The sequence below is a fragment of the Ciconia boyciana genome, chromosome 1 (assembly GCF_034638445.1).
Source record: "Ciconia boyciana chromosome 1, ASM3463844v1, whole genome shotgun sequence".
NCBI classification, from domain to species: Eukaryota; Metazoa; Chordata; class Aves; order Ciconiiformes; family Ciconiidae; genus Ciconia; species Ciconia boyciana.
Window position 1 is genome coordinate 124,844,623 of NC_132934.1, and position 16,506 is coordinate 124,861,128.

The 16,506-nt window shown below is 47.6% G+C and overlaps 1 protein-coding gene across 1 annotated transcript; it reads left to right on the forward strand.

The window, feature by feature from the left end:
- Positions 1–11,154: 11,154 nt before the first annotated feature.
- RPL8 (ribosomal protein L8) lies at positions 11,155–15,695 on the forward strand. Its single transcript, XM_072848075.1, has 6 exons — positions 11,155–11,311; positions 11,588–11,731; positions 13,166–13,307; positions 13,750–13,968; positions 15,097–15,212; positions 15,496–15,695. Exons 2-6 carry the CDS (start codon positions 11,594–11,596, stop codon positions 15,652–15,654), a joined length of 774 nt encoding a protein of 257 aa, XP_072704176.1. The 5' UTR covers positions 11,155–11,311; positions 11,588–11,593; the 3' UTR covers positions 15,655–15,695.
- The last annotated feature ends 811 nt before the right edge of the window (positions 15,696–16,506 follow it).

Genomic DNA, 16,506 nt, shown 5'->3' on the forward strand with positions numbered 1-16,506 from the left:
ACAAAGGATAAGCATCTTCACATGCTAGATGGCAGTGAGGCTTCGAAAGCAACCTGCTTCTCTGCTAACAATGCTTGTGGGGATATAATGTCTCATCTGTTTATTTATTAAATAGTCGTTTTTCAGGATTGACATCTATCAGAGCCCAGTTGTGCACCTCCACTGCCTCCCATTCCTTGGCAAGGGTCCCCTCGGTGAGAATGCACAGCAGGCACAAGTCCTCGAGCTGCCCCTGAATCCTTCCTCATCTTCAGTCTCACCAGTTTTGGGGAACACAGGACTATTACACAAGGGGTCTTAGGGTGGTACGGTAAGCATCTGCTATTTGAGCCTCTGCCTTAAACTACCACGTTGCCATGAATGAGTAAGTTTCCAGTAGCAAGGAGCCAGGAACTGTACTCGATAGGAAGACTGCCAGCTCTCCTGTGATACTTGCCTCTGACTGGGGCATGAGCAAAGTCCCCCTGATATGATATCTGTGTGAACGCTGAATCCCACTCACCCCTGATGCTGACGACAAAGTTGAACAGAGCAAATGCACTCTATCCACAGATGATGCCAAGGTCCTTTTCTCAGTAGAAGAACAGCAGGTGAGCTTGGTGTCGAAGGCGGAGAGGGTGATGGTATCACCAGTGAGAGGTGAGAAGACAGCAGGCAATTGAGATTGTTGCAGTGTAAGTCAGTCCACTAGGACCCCAGCCCTGGGATGTGAGATTTTTCCAGGCAGTGAAGGCATTAAGTGTCTTTACTATTTCAAAGATCCATGTTTAAAGCCTAAACAAACAAACAATTAAATAAAAAATAAGCAGTAATGAAATGGAAAAGAAAATCCACAAAGCCAAAAAAGGGGTGCCAACGGGTAGTAGGGAAGGGAGAAAAACAACTTTTGGTCTAATTAGGTGACAAATGCATAAAGTTGCTAAGAAGCAGTGGTTTTGCTGCAGCAAGAAACTCCATCTCAAGTCAAGAAGGAGTGGAGGTGAACTGCAATGAACTCGGTGCACATTCCCCCTCATGCTCTTAGCACCAAGCGTGGGGTACCATATACGTACAGTTAGCCAAGCTCACACACCCGGAGTGCATGTGTTGCCACAGTGCAATGGTTACAAATATTGTCACTCAAAGGAGAACACAGAAATATGTGTAAAATTACCTTTTGAGAGGAAGGAGGAGGGGAGAAGGAGGAGGAGGTGGCTGTAACTTGACAACCCCAGCTCAAATGACATATCAACATTATTCCCTTGCTTACAGGAGATTTCAAGACAACATGACAGATGTGAATTTTAGAGAACGTAGAATAGTCTAAACCAAGAAGCAGCTTTAACTAGGACAGTACTGCTGTCCTGCTGTGGGATCACTGGGGCCCTAAGTGCACTAATAGACCTGAGCCACCCTGAAGAGCCCGACCTGGGACCCCCACTCCAGCACCCACTGGTCCAGGAGCACCATGCCTGGGTCTGCACCGTGGTGGTGAGGGCACTGCCTGCCTCGGGGCTACCTGGGGCTCCCGGCATGTCCTACTGCATGGAGCAGCCCCACTCCTGCTGCTCCCTGACACATATCTAAGACTAAAACCAAAACCATCTCAAAAGCATAGGCTCTATTTATGAATGCTGTCATGCTTGCAAAGCAAAATTAAAATTAGTGCTATTGCAGGATGACAGACGTGGAATAATAAGCCAAAAACAAATCTTGAAAGAACGAAAATATATGCCTACAGTACCTGAATCAACATCTCAGTGTACAATGTTACAGGCAGAGAGGCTGTACAAAAGCTTTAGATATTTAACCACTTGTGTGTGTTCCTGTGGGGAGGGAAATGACAGATCAGTTTTCCTGTGGAGGATTCATTAGTATTCTGTCATTGGCGAGTCAGTATTTTTAGCTTGGTGAGCTCAAGATGTATTGTGGTTTAGGCCTCAGAAGTTACCAACTCTGGTTAACAAATTAAAAGACAAAACCTGAGTGCATTAGGAACTGTAGAGTGATTTTCCGAGATCTTTTATGAACCATCCTCCTCGCTTTGCTGGTTAGCATTAAGCGCCTATTAACTCCATTTCAGGAAGGTGGTGATTAAACTGGGTCAAATGGAAGTGATTAGGTTGGATTATCCCCGTCATGGAAAAATTCACTGGAAGATCTAAGAGGGAGGAAATTGCCACACAGATCCCAGCAAGTTCTGCTGGAAGGTATATGAATTTGCTTTTCTCCCTGCAAAAGAGCTTTGGCCCACCCAGGATCCCTCTAGATGCCTCAGACTCGCTTTGAATTGAATCGTTTTCATCTTGGAAGTTCCTCAGGAATGGTAAAGAAAGCAGTTGCCCCAGCATCACTCCCACTTGTGTGGCTCACCCCAGGCCTACCTGTGCTGGATTTTGGAAGGGTCCCTGAAGACACTGAAGCTACCTTTCCTCAGGGGTCTTTAATGAAAAAAACTCTCTTTTCATTTGTGGTGCTAAAAATTACTAAGGAAATGTTCAGGTGGACAAGGAGGAGTTAATACTATGCCTGTTGGGAGGGCAAACTCTGGAAGGCCAGCGAGAGGGCCCAAAATGGAGAACACAAGTCTTATACTTGGGTTGTACTTGGACCAGGTTGAGAACTGGGAAGGCACAGAGTGCTGCGGGTGTGCACAAGCACATCTGCAGCACCTGCAGTGCTTTGGATTTGCCCAACCCAGAGAGCAACCTCCCTCCCACAGGCCATGAGATGGGTCTGTGCATAGCCCATGCAGCGAGGTCAGATTCAGCAGCGTGAGCCTCAAATTTGCTGTGTGCTAGCAACAGGCTCCTGAGAGCCCAGGTCAGGTAGAAGGCTCTGGAGCCCCAGATATCGTGCTTGAAATCAGCCCCATATGAGCATCTAACCTACACAGGCAACCTATGCATGATTTGTGCAGCAATCCTGAGCTCTGGAGTAGAGCTCGGAGTAGCCACGTACCCTGGCAAGCCTCTCTCTCAGCACAGCCCCAATTTAAGGCCACCCTCCATTATGTGATCCTGCCACAGGGAAGGAAATATTTTGGGACTGTCACGATTACTACGAAGTAAGTCGTATTTTATTGCGGGGACTGGTATGCAGAGTTTCCTGCTGGCCAGCAGCCAAGGGGTTGCTTCCTCCCGGTGACATCTCTGAGTGCTCTCTGCTTGCTTGGCTCTGCTACTCTATTTTGTTGAGATTTTTCAGCAGATGCCATGTCACCAACCCCTCTGTCATAACCCTTCACCTCTCGTGCCATCAGAGAACTGCCAGGGGAAACGGGGCCGAGACGTGTGTATGTGTACAAGCATGTGTATGCGCGTGCGCCCGTGCACACAGCTGTGTTTATTTTATGTTGCACATAGAAGAAAAGAGGATTATTTATGTTCTAATCATGATGTGTTCCCCAAGCAAAATATTTTCTGCTCTGATATATTGCTCTCTTTAGGCCTGCCCTCAAGCATTGTTCTTATATTTGGAGCCAGTCACATTTTTTCCATTTGGAAATGGAAATCTTAAATGTAATGGCATATTTAATGAAAAAAACCAACAGTTACTTGGAGGGAGGAGGGGTTTCGCTTCTCTATTTTTCCATTTTATGTTTGGTTTCTTTCTCCCATCTTTCCTTCTAGTCTTTCTCCTATTTGATCTCTGAAAAAGGAAGGAAAAAAACAGTATCTGGAGAAAAGGCAGGAGCAATATTTTTTCTCATTTTTGGTTAAGAAATTAGAAAAGTTCAAAAGGTTTTACCCAGAAAAAGTCCACATGAAAAGTTCCTGTGATTTTCTGATTAGCACTGTTGTACTATTGATCAAAAGTATCCAGACAACAAATCTGTGTAAATTAAAAATGTTTGTGCACTATACGGAGCCAGCATTTCTTCATAACTACAAAAGAAATGTGTTTTTTTTTTTACTTCATAGTGCTTTACAAAGGTGCTGCAAGTGGCCTTAGAGCTTGGCCTTCTTTTTATCTCACAAACATAAAAAAAGAGAGGTTCCCCCCACCCCCAGCCTTCTTTTGCTAGAGGACTTCTCGGAGGACCAGCAAAATCAAATTAGTTTTGTAGGTTACACTTAGAAGATACAGGAGAATGCAGATTAACAAACGGAGCTTTTCTCCCATGTGTTTCTCAGGAGTTTTGATTCAAACAATCTCAGAAGAGTTTTTACACAGTCCGTATAGAAATTTTTTTAAAATCCTTTTTTAAATCCTTCCCCCTTACTCCATTTTGAATCCCCCTCAGTAGCTCAGGATTCCTTTCTGTTTTGAGGCATGAAATCCCTTCAGCTCTATTGCCTACAGGGCAAAAAGAGCAAGAACAAAGCAAGAGATTATGAAAAAACAAAACCAACCCAAGAAAATAATGACATTTGCTTTTAAAAAAAAGCTCATCCATCATTATGCCGTAAGAAAACAAAAAAACCCCCAAAACATACACTTTTTTCCTCTCTTACGGGTCACATCCATCAAGCAAGAGAAAATCCTGTGCTATTGTATTTGGTTTCTAAACTGGATGCACAAACTACCCTGGCTGTAGCCTCCAGGGACGTTGTCACCAAACAAATGCTGCCATTAAAGGGCTGGTAGGAGGTCCGTTAGGAAATGCCAAGAGAAAAACAATTTTTTTGGGGGGTTGGGTAGGAAAAGCAACTAATAACTAAATCTGGAACTACAGCTGGGTGCTCTTAAATTAGAAGTCTTTAGGAGGTCTCCCACATATCTCTGTAAGATTGCAAGTTTGCTAAAGAGGTTTTTTTGAGCTGTGCATCGCTGCAGATATGCTTCACCTCCTCCAGCTTTTCTATCTGTTTCTTGCTAAGCTTCTCTATGGCTGTAAGCCTCTCTCAGTTAACTCCCTAATGTCTCTCTGGGAAGTGTCTCACTGCTCTTCCATCTCTCCTTCCAATTCTCTCAGTTCCTCGGTACAGTTTCAATCCCATATCTCAGCTGCTCAAGAGGAAAGAAAATTAGCTCAGTGGATTTCTCCCCTTCTCCATCAGCTGCCCCTATTATTTATCTCATTAGGAAAAAAAGCTGATCCAGATGTAGAACTAAACCAACACATTTTTGTCGTAGACATTTTCTTGCATCACTCTTCTCTGCAGGTAATTTTATTGTTGTTTTACAATACAGATAGAAGGTAATTTTCCCACATACAGTGTTGCTCGGCCCTGAATCTCGTATGTTGTCAATTTTTCTCTGTTTGCAGCTGAAAATAATTTTTCAGAAAACATGGTCATACTCCAATCTGAGAGGACTAGCACAGTATTTGAGCGCTCCCGTGCAAGGACTAGTCCACAAAGGCTGTGTTCTGCAAAGACATCTTAATGCATGTGTAATGCCTGTATGTTAAGCACACATAACTTACATGCATGTAAGCAACCGGATTATCTCACCGGATAGGTGGGCAGTTTTTCCAGAATCAGTGGTTAGTTGAATATATCGTTAGAGATAATGAAGGAAGAGAAGTAGTTCCTCTCTTACTTGACAATGCACAAAGCAAATTTCTTGCAAAATGGGAATCTCCAGAATACCTACAACAATTACTGTGCAGACTTTGAGGTTGCTGCACACAGGGAATTATTATTACCATGGTTAGTGGGAGGAAAAGAATAACCATCAATTACTATTCCCCAGTACCTTCCCCGCTAAGGCTAAAATTAATCTTGGTTTGAAACGAAAATAAAGCAGAACTCTTGTCATGCTCGTTGTTCTGGAACAGGAAAGATCCTCAGAAATCAGGTACATTGGGCTAAAGGCCTCTAGAGGTCACCAGAACCTAATTAATAAGCATTGCTAAACCCATCTGTGCAGTGTAAATGGCTTTGTTTTGATTGGGACTTTCCACCTCTGCAGCTCTGGGTCTCCCCTCTCGCAAGGAATCCAGACTGTCGTTAGATGGCGAGTAACATAAAATGCTTGCAAACCCACACCCTCCTGGAGAGGCTTGGCTATACAGAAGTCAGCTCCCTTTTGGGTAAGAAAGCAGACTCACCCAATTGGCATCTTTTCCTCTGCGCACGGTTCCCATCTTACCTGCGTGCTTCTGTGATAAAACCTGCCCTGGCACAGCCAGAGTCTCCTGTGCCCCATGGGCAATGTCTTTGCCACGGCTTTGTAAGCCCAGTGAATGCCATGAGCATTACCGAAGTGAGAGGGATGCCAGTTCTTTCTCTTGTGCTGATGCATGAAAGCAGTAACTCAAAAGGGAGCATGGGCTGAGCGTGCAGATTAGGTAATTGGCAAGGATTTTTCTACGTAAATTTTTGCCTTGCAAATTATGATCTGCAAACACAGGAAACCCTGTAAAGAGTGAGGTTTCCTTCCAGGTCACCCAGTGCTGTATCTACAGGGAAGGTTTAGAGAGGAGCTACAATTTAATTATGATTAAGTGGTTGTCATGAGGCCAGAGACCTCATCTGCTTCATGCAAGAGCAGAAGGGAAAGCTCAAGTAATTTTCCTGGAGCTCCCTCCAGGGTTTAGGAATGAGACAGGCTAGGGAGGAGGGAGCTGGGTACAGCTGAGGGAGAATATTTATTTCAAGACAGCAAACAGAAGCTGGTCCTTTCAGAAGTTCCTCTGAAGAGAGCAAAGGTATTTATTTTGGGAGCAGTCACTGGAATGGAGGCCTGTGGTGTCTCAGCAGAGGGATTTTTATCTCCTCTGAAAAGCCAGAAGAGTTGAATACAGACAAGTGGCCTGTGCCCCGCCAGGATGCTGAGGGTGGTACGGAGGGGCTGCTGCGAGGGGATCCTCACAAAGAGCTCCTTTGCTTTTAGATACAGGATACTGCAGGCCCAGGACGTTTCCTCTGAGTCCAGAGACTTTTTGTGGATGCACAGCAGGCGGTGAGGCTTTGCCCCTTCAGCAGTCTGTGCCGTAGCTCCTTTCCATGGCCCTTCCTTCGCCTCAGTGGCAGCAGGTGACTTGCACCCCTTGTGCCCTGCTCTGAGAGCAGCAGCCCACAGTAATAGGATGGCCCCGAGTGTGTTTGCTGGGGATTAGCAGGTATGTTATTTTTGCAGACTGGAACTGTGACGCTGCAGCCTGGCTGGAGTCCACGTGTCAGTTCCTAATCCCATGCAAAGCCCCAGAGACGTCAGCAAGACCATAAACAGAGGTATGTGCCCACCTGAAGGAGGTCAGAATTATTTTCATTGTAGCATACCACTCCCAGAGAGAAAACACTTACATGAATCTTACAGCCATCCTTTATTTCCTTCTCTTTCAAAAGATGCACAGAAAGAGTTAAGGGCTTCCCTTCTCCTCAGTTCCCTTCTCAAGGTGGGGTCCTAGAGACACCTTGCTGCTTCTTCCCCCTCTTCCAAACAGCAATCTCATCAAAATTTCTCAGTGGCTACCATCTGTCACAAGCAGAACACCACCCCTTTTGCTATTTACAGTGCAATTAACCTTTAGCAAATTAGCCTGTGACTGTCATGAAAGGATTAATTAAGGCAACACACCCTTGACTTGTTCCCACCGTGCATGTAGTGTGCTGTCTTTGCAGCAGCGTACCCAGGACTCCACCAAAACCCTTCCAGAATCATGGGGGTATTTTTTCTCCTTTCTGCATTATCCCAGCAAATTTGCCAGCCACGGGGAAATGCGTGAGGAAGGGCTCCAACAGACACAGTCCCGTGGAAGTAGTTATGGTGATATAAGACCTGGCCTTCCCCAGCAGTGTGGGTGCTTCCCCACTGCTGAATGTTACTGCCCTGGTAGCAAGGATGTGGGGCCATGCCTCAGCCACCTCAGGTGAGTGTTGTAGTTTAAGCAGCCAAAGAACAAAGTTGCTGCCAAAATAGCAGGCTGTGATGTGCAGCAGCTGTGCTTTGGAAACATACCCTGTTTTGCCTAGCACCGTCAGACTTCCATCCGGATTTCTGTGCGCATGTCTAGGAGGCATAATGCATGCATGCCAAGGCTTCCTGAGAGCCTTAGACCTCTGGCCCTTGCACAGCGGAGTTGATCTGTGCAGATGTGCAGGACATGCCCAGGTTATCTGGACATCCCTGTGCTTGCTGCCAGGCCTTGGAGAACTCTCAGGCAGATGAGGCAGTTCCCCCAGCTCCAGCACAGCCTGAGTTCTGGTGGGAAAAAGAGGCCTTGGCCGGGGAAATCCAGCACGCTGGCCCTGCCTCCTCTCCTCTTCCCATGCGGCTGTAACTCCTGGCAGAGAGGCAGGGCGGCCGGTAAAGGCAGTAACATCTTAAGCCAAAGCAGCTGCAGTACCAGAGATGGTGTCCTGAAGGCCAAAATCTCAGGACTCGAAGCTGCACCAGAGAACAGCTGCTGCACAGCAGTGCTGTTGGTAGGCAATGCCAGGCAATACCTGTATTGGTGGGTGATGCTTTTATTGCACTATCAGTAGCCCCGTGTCTCACGCTGTGTTGTCCAGCAGGGGCTTGTCCTGCTGCACCTCTGCCACTGCCACCTCCTCCTTACGCAGCGAAATCCCCCGTGGATGGGTTCTGGGGAGACGATGTCAGCCCAGGGAACGGGGACTTAGTGAGGAGAGAAACAGCCTCGTTTCAAACCATGGCACCACCTCTGCCTCCTAAAAGTTTAATAGATCGTTGGTAGTGCCCAACACTTGTATTTCTTCAGCACCAAGATTCGAAGGGCATGACCCATGGCAACGCTGTTCTGACAAACCCTGGACAGTATTTTTTAATTGCAATCAGGTGTAAACTACTTCCTTCATGGATTTCTTTGGATCCGTGACATTTTGAAGGCAGGGCTAAACAAAATATTTAGCTTTATTGTGAGTTCAGTCCGTGCTTGGCTGGATCAGGCAATACAATGCTGTTATTCCTTGATGGTTAAAGTGTTTAGCTAATGTTGTCTCTTATAGCAAGAGAAATTAATTATAAAGTTACATCATCATGGATGCAGTTTTGTCATCTATTTGCACATCTTCTCTGATTCCCAAATTCTGTCAAGGCCAGAAAACTTGGGAGGTTTTCAGGGTTTTGCATCCATGTGTGTACCCTAAGGAAATCATGAGCGCATATAGAGATGAGACCTAGATGTGTACTATTCCCAGCCTCCTCCTGGTTTTTCTCTGATGGAAAAACACTTAAGAGCCAGCTTGGACAATACCAGCACTGGAACCCTGGGCACACAGCGTGCTCTGATCCAGAGGTACGCATAAACACAGCCTGAGGTCACGCAAATAGGTAATAATAATTCAGCATTACTGGGAGAAAAGGCTGAAACAGCATCTGTTGCGATGGTGAACTCAACTCTTCACGCTGTTATGGTACGGACATTTCTAACAATATTCAGAACACCCAAAACGCTGGTAGGGAGGAGCAAGGGATTGTTCCAGTTTCAGCCTCACCCTCCGTGTTGCAGCAATACCTTAGCAGTGAGGCAGCTGGCCAAGCCCACAATATAACTGAGAGGTTGCAGCTTCACAGCTGGTGATAGCAGTATGCAAGACTACGCCATGAATTAAATAATAATAAAATGAATACAAAGTATAGTTGATACAGGATAATAAGACAATTGAGTGTACTAAATCATTACATGACTACTTATCTTCTTATATAATTGATTACTAAGTCCTTACTAAGAACATGAAACAGGAGTGACCTATGTAATTTGCTGGTTATATGGACATTATTTGGAAATTCAGATAGTTCCTTAAGGCTCCGATTCTTGTCAGATTTAATGGCAAAAACTAACAATGCTCCTGGCCCCACAACTGAAGCCACAGGAACCATAAATCAAAGTCTCTAGATATTCACACTCAGTGTATCAATGTAAACCAAAGCAAGCGGCAGTTTGCCATAATACGTTGAGCTGTAATATGTCAAACGGGGCTCAGGCTGAGAAGGTGACACACCGGCTGTTGGCTGGAGGGACAGTAACCTCCAGCAGATGGGCAGAGTGGACAACTGGCTGTGCTAACCTCTTTCCCTGTGGTGGCTGACTCTGACAGGGATCGTGACTCAGAGCCCTCAGTATTAGGATTTTTTGCCTGTAATGAGGGGTGTGACTTCCATTTGTCCTGGGAAGACCGATGTGGGAAAGCTTATCTATCGAGAAACGGCGGATGCTTAGGTTCTGCTCACCTCAAGGCAAGGAGAACAATGGCATGTATGGGCCTACGCTTATGATGAACTTACCCTCATTTCCAATGAGTCAATACAAAGTCATAGTCCATCTCTAGTGAATTGGGTCATCAGCAGTGACCTTTTCGGGAAGAGCGGCCTCTGATGCTGAAAACCTAGTGTTAAGGAGTTAAGGCACTTTTCATTTCCCCTTCCAGGGCGTAGCGCGAGTTGATAGGAACGCTAAGACGATTACCTCTGCTTTGCAGTCTCTCTCAATTATGCCCTAATTAATATTGATAAAAACGTGGCAAAGGCAGCTTAAAGCAGCTGCAGGGTTTTTATCTTCAGTCACTTCCTAGCCTGAAATCTGCAGCTGTTGAAGAAATCTTAAAGAAAATATAATCAGTCAAGGAGCCTCTTCCTGCAAACAGCACCTTCGGTCCGGCTAATTTAGAACGGTTTTGGCACGACGGCTTCGTTCAGCAATGGCTCTTGGCTGGGGGAACCTGGCTGTTGACGCGAGGTCTCCAGGCAACAGGCAGGCAGCCCTCCCGATTTTTAAACAGTGATGGCCTCCCCAAAACCCCAACGAAGTGGAGCAATGAACTTCGAGACCCTTGACCAGCGCGCGGCGGCACTTCCTCCCCACCCCGTCAGAGCTGCGTCAAACGGCGTTACAAGCTACCGAGAAGCTGCCCTTGCCGGCCGGCCTGCCCCGGGCCGGGCAACTGCCCCGGGCTCCCGCCTGGACTGGGGCCGGGGGGGGCAACCCCCGGCCGCCACGGGGCCTCTCGGGCGCGGCCGAGACGGCGCTCCCCGGGCGGGCGCGTCAGGCAAACCCGCCCGGCGCCCCCTCGCCGCGGCCGCCCTGGGCCGGGCCGCCTCACGCCCGGCGCCGCCGGGTCAGGCCGGGGCGGCCCAGGGGGGAAGCGAGGACGCCCCGGCTCAGGGGCGGCGCGAACCGCCCGGCCGCGGCGGTGCCGGGAGGCGGCGGGCAGGGCGCCAACGGCTGCCGGGGACGGGCAACCCCCGGGCACGAGCCCTCCTCCGTCAGCTGCCCCGCCCTGACGTAACTGGCGGGGCGGGGCTGCTCCTGCGCTCTGCCCCCGCCCCCCCGCGGGAACGGCGAGAGCTCGGTTGCCTGGCAGCGGCGCGGCGTGACGTCACGGCGGCGCGACTGCCGTCTGCCCTCGCCGCGCCGGAAGGGTCTTGGCGCCGCGGTGACGTCGCCACTTCCTTCTTTCCCAGGGAGGCCGGAGCGGAGGTAGGAGCGCGGCCGCCGCGTCCCCCATCCGCCGCCATCCGCCCCTCACCCGCGGCGCGGCCGCCGCTGCCGCCCGGCCCGGCTCTGCCCCGGCTCTGCCCCCGCGCGGGGGGGGGTTCCGGGCCGGGCCGGGCCGGGCCGGGCGGCTGCGCGCGGGGGGCCGGGGGCTGCGGCCCGGTGTCAGCGGCTGCGGGGGCATGGGGGAGGGGAAGGAAGGGGCGCCCTCGCTCGCGGCGGCGCTAACGGCGGGTGTCGCTGCGCCGCCCTCTGCCGCAGGGCGCCATGGGCCGCGTGATCCGGGGCCAGAGGAAGGGCGCGGGCTCCGTCTTCCGCGCCCACGTGAAGCACAGGAAGGGCCCGGCCAAGCTCCGCGCCGTCGACTTCGCCGAGAGGCACGGCTACATCAAGGGCATCGTCAAGGTAGGGCGGGCCCTTCGCGGCGGGGGGCCGGGGGGCCGCGGCGGGTGCCCGTCCCCGGGCGCTCTGGGCCCCGCGGGAGGGGTGCGCGGATGACGGGGCCTCGGCAGGCCTTGCCGGCGGGCGCCTAGGGCCCCGCGGCACGCGTCCCGCCACACCTCGCTTGTGTAAGGGATCGGAAGGCCTGCCAGCCGCGCTGAAAGCCGGGCCGTATTCGGGCGTCTCACGTCTTGTGAAGGAAGCCGTGGTCCTCGAAACGGTTAACTGCTTTGGATTTATGACGGTATTTAAATAAAGAAGCTGGCAGCACGTAGCCAGCGGTACGGTTTTGTGTTAGAGCTTTGCTGAGGTGGGAGTATCAGCGTGCTTTTGTAGCGCCTAAGAACTCCCAGTGCCTCACGAAACACGGGTGGGGAGAGTTGTCCCCATAGTTGAGTGCATCTTTAGAGAAAAAAAATCAGTCTTCTTAAACACTGACTAGAGTCCATCATCTTAGTCCTGAGCGGTGGGGGAAAGGCAGTACTTTTTCTTGGGGTACGATGCAGTGTTTCAGGTGTCCTGTAGGTGTTTTTTGGGTGTCAGTGACTTCGACTGCAAACAGTGCCACTGGGTACCCAGCTGGATGCCCTGAACATCTGCCCGTCTCTTCAGCCTTTTAGAGCAAGGTCGTCTTCAGGCTGTAGAAAGAACTTTCTTCACACTCACCATAATTGAGTTTGGTGATAAAAAGTAGGTAGGTAGGTTGGACTTAAACTTATGGAATACATGGCAGGGGTTACCTAACAGGGTTGAAAACAGCAGAAAAAACATTAATACTGGACCCCAACAACGTCTGAGCTTTCCTAGAAAATAGACACATCTTAAAGGGCTTTAATCACTTCGCTGTAGTCTGAATATGCGGTTGTGTATTGGAACCTCAGCGTACTTCAGGAACAAAATTGATGTATTTTTCCAAGAGAAAAAGAAACAATAAGTCTGTCCTTCCTCATTTAGGGGCTTATATAACCTCAGTGTACATAACACCAGAAGGTTAGAAACACTTCCATTCTAAGAAAACATTTGGAGGAATTGCTGCTGTGTCCAACTTTGCCTCCACCCAAAGGCGGTTGGGCAACTAGTGGAAGTGAATTTCTTAGTATGGAGAGATCTGATATCTGTAGAATGTCAGGAATAAAACAGTTCAGACACGATTAGTTTGAAGCAGTATACTTAACCAGAGTCATTATTTTGTGATACAGGTACTTGAGGTTGTATTTTTACAAATGTGAATCTTCAGCTCATTCACATCAGGAGAAATCAAGATCTCTCTGAGAAGGGGGGCATCCTAGTGAGAATTACCTCAGTAGTAATCGTCTCCAGGTTTTCTAGTGCTTTGATCTCTGCAGAACCTGTGACAAATGCTGTATCCCATTCTAAAGCACATCTGTGTTCCAACAGGACATCATTCATGATCCTGGCCGAGGCGCTCCCCTTGCCAAGATTGCCTTCCGTGACCCATACAGGTTTAAGAAAAGAACCGAGCTTTTCATTGCTGCTGAGGGTATTCATACTGGTCAGTTTGTTTACTGTGGCAAGAAAGGTGAGTTAAGACGGAAAGTGTGTTACCGGGGCAGTTTCAGAAGGCTAAAGCAGATGTCATCTGAATATATGCAGTTCAGGATGTTTAAGTGCAGGTGTGAGCCATCACAAAGCAGTAGCTTCCACTATCTTCAAGCAAACCTAGATTTCCCTCTTGGAGATTAGGGTCTCGTCACGCAGCCTGTTTTGATTAACAAGCCTCACCCCAGTTCTTGTCAGGTGTTTGGGTTGTTCTATCTAGAGTCCCATTTTGCCTGCCTTTCTGTTACACTGAATGTGAAGCTTGTGTTTCAACTCAAACAATAAAAAGTGCCCCTGCCTGTTGCTACTGAATCGTTTATGCTGTACCCTTCTTCAGTGCACAGAGGCCCACATTAAATAGAATTGTAATTCAAGTACAGGAGCCTGAATGAAGGTGTTGATGCTCTGATTGCTCTTTGCAGCTCAGCTGAACATTGGCAATGTTCTGCCTGTTGGCACCATGCCGGAAGGCACTATCGTGTGCTGCCTCGAGGAGAAACCTGGTGACCGTGGAAAGCTGGCCCGTGCTTCTGGAAACTATGCCACCGTTATCTCTCATAACCCTGAAACAAAGAAAACCAGAGTGAAGCTGCCTTCTGGCTCCAAGAAAGTGATTTCTTCTGCAAACAGAGCTGTTGTTGGTAAGGAGTGACACCTATGAACTTGTATTGTCACTGAGTTTACGTACTGCTAAGTAAGCTTTTAAAGAGGGCCCTGGTTCCCAATACTGTCTAGAAAATAGCATAATTTGCAGGCTGGACCCAGGATTATGCACAGGGACAGTCTGTGCACAGTTGCCTAACTTGCATATATTGTGCCTGCATTACTTTTGGTAATGGAAACTTAAACTTGGAGGTAGTTTGACCTAGTGAGAGGATGGAAAAGTAGATGCTGGTTGTCCTCGAGCTGTAATGGAATCGCTCAGCCTGTAAAATCTGCAGTCCTCTGGGAGGAACTGCTGCAGAAAATGGCGTTGATGGCTTCCTGCTCTTGATTCAGTGATGGAACCTATGGGGTAGTGCTGAAGGTGTTTAGCTGCTGTAGGTGTCATCAGTTGGGTGGAGTATTCTGGAAGGTCTGACAATAAAAATACCATTGTCAAGGAGACGTCTTACTAGGTTTGTTATACACTTGACTGACAGCTGTACTTATTTTTTGATGTTTGATGTAGTCCTGGGCAAGCGTTAAAGGTGCAAGGAGAGAGAGAGAACTGTTGGACTCAAGCAGTTTTACTTGTCTTGATGAGACAGAAGTTACCAAATGTCCCTGCATCCAAATAGAAGACATCAAAATTAATAATCTGTGGTCTGTTACTCTAGTAAAATTGACTAAATAAATAAGGAAATATGTAGCTATTAAATGTCAAAGGGCTCTAAAGTCCACTGAGCTCTCTCAGTTCATACTTTTTTTTAGTTTTAATACTAACAAAACTTCTTCCCCCCCCCCCCCAAGAAATTCTAGCAATAAAACTGCTAATGCTCTAGAATAAAGTGCTAAGATCAATCCTATATGTATGGATTGAAAAATGGTAATTAAAATATGTGTCTCCTTGCAGATCTCTCATATTTCTGGCTAGCAGTTTGAGCTTAATCTCATTGCATGTGTTGTCTGGAAAATACTAGTTAGAATACACAGTTGGGATTGTTTGAGATTGGTCTTCAGAAGCTTATTCTTAGACCTTGAATATTAGGAATTAGTCTTGTTCTTAACTGTTTCTTTTGCACTCTTGTCTTACATTTGCACGTTCCCATTCTTGTAATTTTTTTCAGGAATTGTTGCTGGTGGAGGTCGTATTGACAAGCCCATCCTGAAGGCTGGCCGTGCCTATCACAAATACAAGGCGAAGAGAAACTGCTGGCCACGTGTCCGTGGTGTGGCCATGAATGTGAGTCTATTTTCAGTTAGAGTTTTCACTTTCCTTTTGTATGGTTTAGAACGGATTTGTGTGATGTGGGGAGGAGTCGGGCATGTATCTGGAAAGAAAGCTTCATAGACTACCCTGTAATTGCACATCTAATTAGGGTAGTTAGCAGCACTCGATAGTTACTGCACTGTATGAAAAATGAAGCAGTTAAATTTTTGTCCCCTTAAATCAGCTCATTGCTGTTAAAAACCATTACTAATTTCTGTTGTTAATTATATTGACGACTTGCTTTTCTTTTCCACAGCCTGTAGAACATCCCTTTGGTGGTGGTAACCATCAGCACATTGGCAAGCCTTCAACCATCAGGAGAGATGCTCCTGCTGGGCGCAAAGTTGGTCTCATTGCTGCTCGTCGTACGGGTAGACTGCGTGGAACAAAGACTGTGCAGGAAAAGGAGAACTAAAGACCCAGTATGGAGTTTACAGAATAAATTTTTAAAACACAGCTTGTGTGAAGTTCAAGTTATCTGTTCTGAGGTGTGGCTAAAATGGGGATAATATTCAACAGGGGAAGTTGTGAGTGGAGATGAGGGTTTTTTCCTCTGCCTTTAAGAGCAGGAATTCTTTCAGCCAGCTCTTTCAGTCTGTAAGCTGGTACTGCAGGCTGGAATAAGGCTTGGTGAGGGTGGTCTTGTGCCCAGGTGTGATGTCAACACTGGCCTGGTTACGTTATTGCTTAGGTTTGACCAAGCATTACAGACTGATCACATAATCCCTTGGTTGCCTGGTTTAACCTGTGAATCTAGCTGAAATGGTTAATGGGTGCTTGGTTTTCTAAGTTCATAGACTCTAACAATTGCTTTCCATTTTTATCTGTTATGTTTCTGTGGAGGAAAAGCTTGTGGGAGTAGTAGAACTCCTTACAGAAGAAGTGTTTCACCTACTCTTACTGTCAAGTTTGGGCCTCCTTTTTGAACCATCAAGCTTCAACCAAATCAAAGATACTTCCACATGAGCACAAACTCAGAAGTTTGAAGTATCACAAAACCTGCCACCTTTACTCTTTGGAGTAGGTTTGGAAAGGGCAAACAGCATCAAAACTCTCTCCTTTGCAGGCCATTCAGCAAAGCGGGGTCCAGCTTTTCATGACTGGATATTCCTAGGTACTGTAATAACGCAGGTAATAGCTCCCTAGCGTGAAGTATTAGTGCTGTATTCTTATAAGAACAGCTGTTCTATGAAAAGCCAACTTTTTGGAGGGGTGAGGAATGAGATAAAAGCTGTGGGGTTTATTGCAAAATGGCTTAATTCACAGC